The 12121-nt window shown below is 36.4% G+C and overlaps 1 protein-coding gene across 1 annotated transcript; it reads right to left on the reverse strand.

Moving 5' to 3' along the window:
• Window positions 1–1611: 1611 nt before the first annotated feature.
• Window positions 1612–9802, reverse strand: HSPA13 (heat shock protein family A (Hsp70) member 13; the record flags this gene model as incomplete). The annotated part of the gene is made up of 5 exons (XM_079704652.1): window positions 1612–2279; window positions 3235–3402; window positions 5236–5449; window positions 7864–8204; window positions 9778–9802. 5 exons carry the CDS (start codon window positions 9800–9802, stop codon window positions 1612–1614), a joined length of 1416 nt encoding a protein of 471 aa, XP_079560778.1.
• Window positions 9803–12121: the final 2319 nt, after the last annotated feature.

Here is a 12121-nt window from a genome sequence, read left to right on the forward strand (position 1 = left end):
TGTCAACATTTTATATTTTTCTATTTACCTACTACAGGCATTTTCTGTACACAAAAGTATTTGATTGAAATTGTTTTAACAGCAATTTCATTGCTAAGAAACTTTTTTTTTTTTTAGGATCTGCAAAAAACACTCAGATTTTTACTATGAGAAGCAGAAATGTTTTGATGTTGCTGAAATGAGTTTGCTTATTTCTCTTTTTCAGTGGTTGGAAATTCAACATCCTTTCAAATTCAACAATGGACAAAGCAGACATATTTTATATTAGCAAAACTGCTGACCAGAGTTTAATTTTTGAATATCGATAGGAAGTAACCTCTATTAAGGAAAAAGAAAATCTTCAAATAATAGGGGCATCACATAAATAAAACTACTATATTTTCCTTCTTGGTTCCTGCATCTTTTCTAAAAGGAAACAAACCAAAACTACTACAAATACGGATTTGTGGACATTTTTTTCATTGTCTTCCACATTAGATTCCCACATTATTTCCAGTATTCACAAACTTTTTGCTCTCATCACACACTAACCTTAAGGCTAAAAACAGTCCAAGTCTGATTATTTTTAAATGATGGTAGGAAACAATAACAAGGTTTTTACAAATGAGTACAATTTTCCTCATTCAAAACTAAATACAGGGAAAAATCTCAGTAAAACTGAATCAAATGCAAGCTAAATTCTCCAGGGCTTACTGAAAATAAACAATGAAACGAAAACAAAAACATAAAATAAATACTGTACCTAATTACTGCTGTTTATCAATGTCTACAAAGGTCTTAAATAACAAAAAACATTTATAGTAATGACGGCTTTATTGTGACATTAACACATTTTTAAAATGTAATTAATAATTCTCTATTGTTTTCAAACCATGCAGAATCATGGAAATCCAAGCAGAGAATGACACATAGCAGATGAAGGAACTAAAATATAAATTGGTAATGAAACATTTGAATAAATCTGTAGCTATTTTAGAAAGAAAATAAATTGATCCAATAAATATATTTTGAAAATCTGGAGAATGCAGGTTATAGGAATAGGACACAAAATGGGATACTGAGTTTGTGAAAGTAATTTTGTTATATATGGCAGTTATTGAATATTATATATGCAGCTTATATTAATAACACTGCTATCTCCCAGCCACTGTAAGTACCTGACATCAACACTGTCCTTCAAGTATAGTTCAAATTTAAGAGTTACATGTGATAACCAAGTAAATAAATTACCAGCTCCTGCTAATACAATTTAGTAAGAACTGGGAATCCTATAATTGGCACTAGGCAATGTTTATAGAAGATAGTTTTAAGTGCACATGGATATCTACTTCCAGAATCCAGAAAATACAGTCACCTATGCTCCTGTAAGAGTTTTACCTCAATTCTTTCACTTTAGAAGTATTTGTTGAAATGGGATCTCTCCAAAATCAAGGATCAATCTGGCCACATTCAATTCTAAAACAAAATGTTCTGTAAAATTTCATATATATAAATGTTACTTTTTAGGTAAATGTGTGAGATATTTTAGAGACTTGATTTAGTGGACAGAGGTGGTCTGATAAATAGGAAGAGATCATCAGACAAGATCTCAAATGACCATCCCTCCATAATTCAGTTGAAGTTGGTCTTTTGTAAATGCTTATTGGGAATTTCTAATGCACTGACTTGGAGAGGCCAAGAGCCTCCATCAATCCCTGCTTGGATAGCCACCCCTGTCACCACTGCCAAGTCAGGGTCTACAGACGTGTTGGGATCCTTTCCAAAGAACTCTTGAATGACTTGGCGGATTCGAGGAATTCGAGTTGAGCCCCCAACCAAAACCACCTCATCAATCTCAGTTTTTTCCAGGTGGCCTTCTTCTAACACTTGCTGAATGGGTACTAGTATTTTCTGGAAAAGATCTTCATTAAGGGTGTCAAAGAGCTTCCGTGATACTTCTGTTTCAAATAAAACCTGACTTTCTCCATTTTTCTTCTCAGGAAGGCTAGCTCCAAACATGCTGTTCACATGGGGGCTGTCTGCTGGGGAAAGTTCGTCCTTTGGCAGTTCAGTGTCACTACTCTGAGGTTCCTTCCCGTCCTTTTCCTCCACCGTTAGTAATACCGACATCTGGGCAGTCTGATGAAGAGTCAGGTTTAATTTGACCATTTCTACAGCTTGTCTTAATCTATGGATTTCCTCTTTCCTGGAGGGTAGGAAGCCATATGTTTGATAGATCTGTTTATATAAGTACTGAAGCAATCTTTGATTGAAGTCTTGTCCTCCAAGTTTATTGTTTCCTAAGTTAAAAATTAAAAAGTTTATGTTATAGTTATGAATATATGTGTATGTGTGTACATATATACATGTGTCTGTGCAGTATGTATGTATAAATGATATTCTGGGAATAATAAGTCCTTATTTAATGTATTAAGATTTTATTCATACAAAGACTGATTAAAAATAACTGGATTAAAATGATTTTAATTCAAATGTATACTATTAAAACACAGTGCACATCCGGGTTTAAATGATGTAATAGGAAGTATCTCAGTGATATCAAATACTTTTGCAGAAAGAAATTGAGAACACTGACGGGCTTTTAAGTAGCAATTTAAAAACACTAAATGTCATTATTTTCAACAGAAGGAAGTCCTTCTTTTAATTAAAAAGTACCAGTAAGCATTTTCTCTTTTTTAAAAAATCCTTTTGTTTAAATGATTAAGAGCTGAAAAGTAGAAAAAATAATTTAATTAGGAAAAGAGTAATGCAATATAAATGCCCACCACTGAACTTGGTCCTAAATGGAGTCCAGTTAGGCCATCTGTAACTTAAGCTCCACAGGCTTAACTCCTAAAACTAAATTAACCTTAAAAGAACATATAGAATGCAAAATACTATTATTAGATTTCCTAAAGATATCTATTTTGTGAAACAGATTATTAAATGAAATAAACTGATCGTCCTTCATTTTAAAATAATTTCTTTCCTTCTGTTCCCTTTACCATGGAGGTGAAAACTACTGGCTCAGTTAGCTACAAATGGCAGTATATTTATTTGACTTACAGGATGTCCAGCTATTTTTTGAGACTTAACTTTTTGCTATAAATACAATAAGTGGTGGCATAAGATTACATGTACAGAAGATTACCAAAATGAACGCAAAGAATACGGAAAAATTTTTAAATGAACACTTTACACATTAGATATGTTAACGTGCCTCAATCTCTTTAATGCTCCCTCTATTTTTCTTACCAGACATCGCTCGGGTTAAAAACATTCCTCCTTGTTTATTCAGCAATGACACATCTAGAGTTCCTCCGCCCAAATCTATCACCAAGACGTGAAAGACATCAGCTTTGTGGAGACCATAGGCCATAGCTGCTGCTGTGGGTTCATTTATTACTCTTAAGATCTTCAGTCCTAAAAAATTGGTTGGAGGGAAGAACAATCATGAGAGGACACTATCAAGAAATTTCTTCTCACTTAATCTTACAACACATTAGTATCTTCTCTGATGTGAACTCCACTGAGTACACAGTCACAGACCCAATAAAAATAATGACATGGGGCAAAAGGGAAGGGATGTGGGAACAGATGTATATGTATGATTGATTCACTTTGTTATAAAGCAGAAACTAATAATAAAAAAAAAAATAATGACATGGGAAGGATAAATATATGTTCTTCTAAATGGGTGTCATTAAAATTATTCTAAAAGAAGATTATAATATAAAGAAAGAAAGGCCCAGATTCAATGGAATACATCATTCTATTTATTAACACTTAATTTTTAAAAATCTCTCAGCCTCTTCTAATTTTCCTATTTTACTTGGGAATATATGAGCAAGTAAACTTTAGTCATTATGCACTGTAACGAATTGCTATAGATGAGGTAAGCTTAGTGTGCTCTTCTTTTAAAAATGACTTTTTGATAAAAAGAACACATGAATAAACAGAGAAGAAATGATAATAAAATGAAAAATCCAGATGATAGGCTCCAATAGCTACAATGACACTTTTAAAAAGTACTTAAAATGCAAGACACTTGAATGCAAATCTGAAATATACAGCAAAATCTGACTTCAAGGTAAAGTTAAACAGTAAATGTGCAAGCAAAAGATCAGATTTCCTTGAGCAGAACTCCTGCTTTAAACTAACTGCCACACATAATGAGCGGCCATGAAAGTAATATGGCTTTATGTATCACGAGCCATAGAAACTAGTCAAACTCTGAAGAATTTATTCAAAGACCGTAATACCCTTCCCCTGAGCTCTCTGACTTCATCACTCACTCTGCTCTGGCCACACTGGCCAACTTCCTATCTTCTTATGTGCCAGCAAATTCTCATTTTATGGCTGCTACACTGGCACTCTCTCTCCTACAACACAGTTCCTCCATATATCTGCTTAGCTCACTACCTTGCTTCCTTCAAATCTGCTTAAATGTCACTTTCTCAATGAGGTCTACCTGACCGCTCTCTTTGAAACCTGCAAATCCCCCTATTCTCTGATCACCCACCCTCTCCCCTTATCCTGTCTTTTTTTCTACAGCACGTTACTTTCTGACATACATTGTACCAAGGCTCTCAACCAGAGGTCATTTTGTTCCTCTGGGGACATCTGGCATTGTCTGGAGACATAAAATTATCACTACTTGGTGGGGAGAGTGCCACTACCTTCTAGTGTGTATAGGCCAGGGGTGCTGCAAAATACCCTATAATACACAGGACAGTTCCCCACAGCAAAGAATAATCCAGCCCCAAATGTTAATAATGCTAAGTAAGAAACGCCGTAATATACTTATCTTCAATGCTGATTTTCTGTTCCCTCCAATAGAATATAAGCTCCATGAGAAAACGGATTTATCTGTTTTGTTTACCTAGGCACTTAATACTTGCTGAATGGTGTTGAACGAATTTTCTCCCACCTCAGATTTTTAAAAAACATTATATTATATTCATCTTAACATTAAAAGAATTTTAGAAGAAAAAATTCCTCATTGCTAACATGTGTCCATGTTCTTTCTCAGCCTTTCTCATATGCCTCATAGGCTGCTGTCATAATACACACATTTTACATTGTACCATGGAGCTTTCTAAATTGTTTGTAAACCTATATAAAAATCCATCTGATTTATCAACCATATAGTTTGTCTAGGTGCCTAGTTAGGTGGTTTGCAAAATGATACACATTACTACAGATTTTCAGCCTAACAAAATTTTGAGCAAAATGTACTCAGGCAAGTGATATTACCTGCAAGGTTAGCAGCTTGAATTGTTGAATTTCTCTGCTTTAGATCAAATTCTGCTGGTACAGAAATAACAGCATTGGCAACTGGCATTCCAAGATATTCCTCTGCCATTTCCTTTAATTTCAACAACAGTCTAGAGCCAACATATTCTGGGGAAACGGTGATGGTCTCATTACTTGTCACAGAAAACTCAACCATTCCATTTTTGTTTAAAACCTGTGAATAAGATTTGCAAAGATAAAAAAATATATATATAAAACTGTGTATGTATATATCTACATATACGTACATACACATACGCTAACACACATACATATGGAATGTATTCAATAAAAACTTGCCTTTAAAGGGTCATAAAATTCATTTGTTATCTAGCAAGTGCATTTACTAAGATTAGAGGTTATTAAAAGTCATACTTTAAAAGCTGTAAAATGAATCCACTCCACAGTTCTCAATAAGAGCAGAAAAATAAAATTCATTACTAAGCATATAATTGAAACATAGAAGATTCTTAATATATATCTGTTAAATGAAAGAAAAAGATGAATGATGAAATAGAAGGAATAACAGTGGCTAACTCATGTTGTGACTCAAGATCTTCTTTTTTAAAAAATTAATTTATTTCCAAAAGTAATAGATAATTGAAAGAATGTTCTGGTACATATTAACAAGAATAATTTTAGTACTTCGTTATGTTCTTATCTAAGAATCAAATATCACATTCTTGTTTCCATGGAAACATGTATTAGCATCTTTTTCCTGCTAATGTAGTTGTACATTTGTACATTTAAAAAATTAGACTAATTCTAAAACATACTAGTTTCACCAATAGTTTGTATTAACATCAATAGTAAAAGAAAATTAGTCTGTTCTAAGAAATTATAAGAAGTTTACCCCAATCATTCAAGACTACATAATCAGTTTTCAATTAAGAAAATCTGACCTTCCAAAAAGTATTTTACCTGTCTGGGGAAAACAAAAACAAGCTATGAACACTTAAAATAAGGTCCTTAAAATAAGACCCAAATATACCAGTACCTCCAGAGTGATCATGAAACAGAAACAACAAAAATATCAGATCACTTAGAAACTTAAAACAAACAAACAAAAACCTTTAAAATAACCCTTGGATCAATAAGTAATGTACCCAAAGCTGTAATTTAGAGGAAACTGTATAGCTTTATATGATTTTATCATTACATAAGAAAAATTACAAATTAGTAAAGGGTCTTAAGAAAGAAGCTAAAAGAGAACAAAGAAGTAAACCTAAGAAATGCCTGGAGAGATTGCTTTGTTGCTCCTTTGAAAATGAATAAAAATTTGAGAATTTTTATGATGCAGTAATCAATAAGCAGCACTGATGCCACTATTTTAAAATCTATTTTCTTAGAATCTCACTTCATAATTAACCAAAAGGGGGGGGAAAGAAAACCCTACATGGAATAAACATTTAAATGTTTAAAGAAAAAAAAAACCCAGCAAAACCTAAACCTACAAATACTTATATAAAAGCATTAGAAAAAAAATACAAGTGGATAGGATGGGAAAGGCCACTGTAAGCATGGTAAGAGTCCAAAAACATTTTACAAAAATTATTAAGAGATGATTTTACCACATAAAAATTTAAGTCTTGACAGTTCAAAAATAAAATTATACGTCATTTTTTTAAAAAAAGGAAAAAATACTGAAAACACATCACAAAGGTATTTTATAGTCATTAAGGGAAAGATAAACACCCCAAAATAAAACATGACAAAGGGTAAGAAGTGGATCACTAAAGAAAATTAAAATGCCAATAAACACATTTTTAAAAGTCTGACCTCAACAGAAATCACAGGAATGCAAATTAATACAAGATATCATTTTTTTATTTATCTATTGGCAAAGACTGAAAAACAAAACTAGTGAAGATATAGGCAGTCTAAAAAATAGATAAGGGCACATAAACTTTCGGTGCACAATTTGGCAATACAAATCAAAACACTTAAAAACATGCAATCATTTGGCCTATCAATTCCAGTTCTTGAATTCAAATTTAGGAAATTATGAGAGAAGTGTAAAAACATACATATACAAGGATATTCACTGAAGCTCCAATAATAGTGGAAAACCAGGGAAAAAATAAAACTTACACTGACAGAGACTGGACAATTAATTGGCGGAACAGTCGTTTCACACAACCATGAAAGATAATGATGTGAGCCCACTGACTAACTGTACATGATATACTGATGAGTTTCAAATAAGTCATTACACAGCATGCCTAGTATGATCTCTTTTTATGTATATAAATATGTATACACACAAACACAGGAAGAATATCTGTTTATCCATCCACCCATCTATAGGTACATGGGGCTTCATTAGCCTCCGGCTACAATGAAAGAGCTGTGCAGACATTCTGAGGACAGCAGAGTGAGGAGATAGTAATGTCCTAAGTCCTCAGTAATACTGCGGGACCACTGAATTAGCTAACCCTGGAGCTGCTGTGGGATTGTTTGTTATATGAGATAATATAACTTCCAGGCAAACTGAGTCTGTTGAAATAGAATGTTTTGTGACTTGAAGCCAAAGCATTAATTGAAACAGTATGTTGAACTAAAGTTAAAATAGATTTTGGCTTCACTTACCTTAAATGGGTATCTGCCAATTTCAGCTTCTAGCTCTTCTGGGGTAAAAATCTTGCCTATGAATCTTTTCGCGTCATATATTGTGTTCTGAGGATTTGAGTCGGCCAGCTCTAAGCTTTCATACCCCACATAAACATCGCTGTCAGTAAAGGACACCATGCTGGGTAGGCTGACGTGCCCATTTTCATCTGGAATGACCTTTACTTTTCCTGTTCCAGGAAAAAACACCCCAACTGAACAGTAGGTAGTGCCAAGGTCAATTCCAATCACCTTAGGAGTAGGCAGTGGTAAATACTGTTGCGCGAAATAGCCAGCCAACAGGAGAGTCAGAACAGCTGATCCTGAAATACAGGCAAATTACAAGTTGCGTCTTATCAAACTAGTACAATGTGCAAAATTACGACAGTAAAATCCCTTTACTATCACGCTTCCATACTAGACTAAAAATACTCTCCAAATATTTTCTTTTATAGTACTCACGATAACATTTCTCAAACATCAAGTTTTTCATAATGCAAACTGACTATAATATAATTAAAATGAAGTAACAACAAAAACAAACAAACAAAAAAACCCCTGTATGTTTGTGTGCTTCACTTATGGGTGAGTAAAGGAATAAAAAATAAAAACATTTCGATAATAATTGTGCTAATGCTGACAGGAGAAGTCATTCATCTGGAGCAAAAGCTAGAATATAATCCAATTCTTGATCAAATGATATTTAGATTTTATAGTTTTATAATTAGCTTTAGATATCATTATTAAAAAGAAACTAGCATTAAAATTTCCACAGCAAAAGCTCTGTTATTGTAAGGGTGAAACTCTTTATCCTCCCCTCTCTTTTTTCCTTTCAAAAGGATGGAATGGATACACTGGATTAAAATAATTTTAGAAATTGCTTAGATATTTTTAAACGGTCCCTTCATAACAGAACATAGTTAACTTTTTCTGTATTAAATACGAATTAAGGACATCTTGCAGAGGTGATATTTCGGAGAAGAATTAAAAGTGTGTAACCCTGATGATAACATAAATGGAAGCTCTTTGAAGTCAGGTTTCAGTCACGCTGTATCCCCTGCACCAATGGTTCCTAGCCAGTAGAAGACTGTTCAATAAATATTCATTGCTGAAAAAGCCAAATACAAACAAACGCCACGCAGACTGTAAACATAAGTGATGGAGAAAGAAGTCAATTCGTATTTACAGCTAATCTGTCATTTTGTTTCGGGAGGCTGTGCTATACACCTGTGTTCATCCATGTTACATACAACTCAAAACACCAATTTGTAGGAGTCGGCTTTACTAATTATTAAGTCATCCTCATCAACACGTAATGAAATGACATCAGGTGTCAATTCCACCTTCCTCTTGCCCGTACGTACACATTTTCGGAAGCATTTCATCACCTTCTCCTCCGGAGAGGGTAATTCCTACCCGGATTGGTGGAAAGAACACTGGACTATATACATCAAAGAGGTATCTGGCTCCCTCAAAATCCAGCATCCCATGAGTCTACAGCTCGGGATGCTGCGGCTGCTCCTCCCCCTTCCTCCACAAAGGGGTCTAGGGGTCTAGGAGATGCACATTCTGGCAGCCTCTCAAAGGCCCCAATTCAACCAACTATTCAAAAATCGACGTTGCGTAGGAAAGAACCCTTCCCGAGGCCCAACGTCCCTGGGATGTATGCAAAGGCCGCCGCCGGCCTTACCCGGGCCTACTGCGGCCCGGGCCTTCCTAGAGGCGACCCCCAGCCCGGCGTCACGAATAGCCCCAAACCGCCTCTAAGTCACCTTTCTGGCGCCCTACCCGCTGCGTCAGCGGGATCCAGCAGATGCAACAACGACCCCAACACCCCGGCCTCCCTCAACCGCTCCGGTGCCCGCAACAGCGCAAAGGACCCTCCTGGTCACTGACCTAAGATCGTCATCTCTCCGGCCATCACAGTCCCGCCGAAGAGGCTTAGGATGACTGTACCAGACTGAGGCACCGCCCCCACGCCGCCCGGCAGCCCCGCGCTCCTCTGGGAAATGTAGTCCTGTTGCTCTGACGCGGCCCGAGAAGCTACATCTCGGACCAGAGAAAGGACTTCATTTACCGTGAGGCCGCGGGCATGAGGGCCCCCATTCAACCGCTGCCAGGGGCGCCCGAGCCGCCCTCCTACGCAACGGACTACAGAGCCAATTAGGCTGGAGTGGAGGAGCGCTAACAAGAGCGACTGGAGTTTCTAAGCAAACCTGTAGCACCTGAAGCCAACTTGAGGTAAAAACAGTCTTTTTAGCACTGCCCCGCCGCTTTGCCTTCTGGGAAGTGTAGTTCCGGCCTGTCCCCATTCGCCTGAGGGACAGTAAGCACCATTAGGTTATTGCGTTTTGGGGTGATGTCCCTAACCAGGCCCAGGTTCCAGCGTTTGTTATTTCGTTCTTTCTACCTTTTAAAGCGTGCTCGTTTGCCTGAGATCTGGATTCCAGATTGGGGGTGGGGGGGGTGTCCCAAACATTCCTCCCCCCCCCCGCCCCTCCCTCCAGCATCCCTAGAAGAGCCCCTGCCACAGTGCGGGCGTAGAGGGAGGCAGGGGCTGGCGACCCTGGAACTTGGATACGATCCTCACTCCTGTGCTTTCGTTTTGGAAAAAATGAATTCGAGGAATCCTCAGTCAATGCGATTTATCCAAAGGAGCAGGGACACATTTTCCTCTATTGCTAACACTGAAGAGGGCCGTTGAAAAGAAAAACGTAAACGAAATACCTTAGCTTTCTCTTGAATTAAGTTATAAGTGGCAGGAATTGTTTTCACGCACAAATCCCTTAACATGCAATGGCCATTTAGGACACTTGTGAACTGTTTTTCTGGTTCTAGTCTTAAATAGACCCGAGTTTTCTCGCTTCTTGGTCCCTAGTGTACTTTATGTGTGCTCTCCACTTTCGTGTATATTTTAAATGTTTCATAATGTAAAGAATAAAAAGCGTGTGTGCCTATAGTGAGTAGTGTTCACTACCATTTCTTTACGAAGAATGCATAATTCAAACACTCAGTTCCTGAATGTTACTGGGTATAATGATCACGTTAACATTTATTGAGCACAGTGTTAGCCACTAGTAACAACCAGAAGGAGAGACAGAAGATAAACACATAAATGCAATTTATTATGGTGTGTAACATAATTGCAGTATGGCCATAGGGCAGAAACAGGATTGAATAAAGGCTGTATAATTTTATCTTGAAGAGAAGACTTAGTGGAAGATAATACGTCTAAGCAGTACTTTGAAGAGTAAAAGGGAGCCACGAGATGGGTTGATGGGATAATAAGAAGCAGTTGGCTGGAGGTGTCCCAGGAAGAGGGACCTGAATGACCAAGGAGTGTGGAAGCAGAAGGCAATCTCATAGAAGGCTGCTGGATCATAAAGCGTGAGGTGGAAGTTTCAGAGATAGAACTAGAGGTGTAAACCATATCAGGAGGATTAGTCATTTGTGACAGGCACTGGTCATTGCCATTCTCCTTGCCACCCACCCCTTCCTCCTTGCTAATAGGGACAAAAATTGCTGGTAAGACTATCCCAGTTATTTCTCAGTGGTATAGTAATGTTATTAAGAACAGAAAACACCAGAGTTGGGAAATAAGGGTGAGGGCAGGGATATGGAAAGAAATGTGGATACACTGATTTCTTCATTTTTCCTAGCAGGGAGTTAATAGGTAAATAGGTATTATGTAGAATGGCGAATTTAAGAAATAGAAGCATAAGTAGAGCATTTAAGTTTATGAAGGCAACTTCCTGAAGGACCAAAAACTGATAAAACTTATAGAAAAAGGAATAGGTTATTCAGAATAAGTGAGATAAAATTAAAATGTACCTTTTTTCAGTTTTTCATGGAGGAGTGTCAGTATATATAATTTAAAGTTAAACTTTTAAAATCTATATAGCAAACTGTATCAACAAAGGAAGCAGTAAAACCAAAAAATATATCAGATGACAGATTTAAGATCAATTTTTATTATATTTAGACATATAAATGGGCTAGACTAAAAACTGGCACATTGTCAGATTTTCTTTTTTTTTTTTTTTAATGCAGTTGTAGCTATTTATGAGAGACTTTTTGATTAGATAACTAAATGAAGTTCATCGCTTGAAAATATCCTAGAGGGCAAGGTGGACCTACCCCTTAGTTACAGAGAGAAAAATAAAAGGCCAAGAGAAGTCAAGAAAATGATGCTCTCAATTAGCATTCATTCTCTTAATAAATTAAACCTCACCTTCAATTT

The sequence above is a fragment of the Hyperoodon ampullatus genome (assembly GCF_949752795.1).
Source record: "Hyperoodon ampullatus genome assembly, chromosome: 5".
Lineage (NCBI taxonomy): Eukaryota > Metazoa > Chordata > Mammalia > Artiodactyla > Ziphiidae > Hyperoodon > Hyperoodon ampullatus.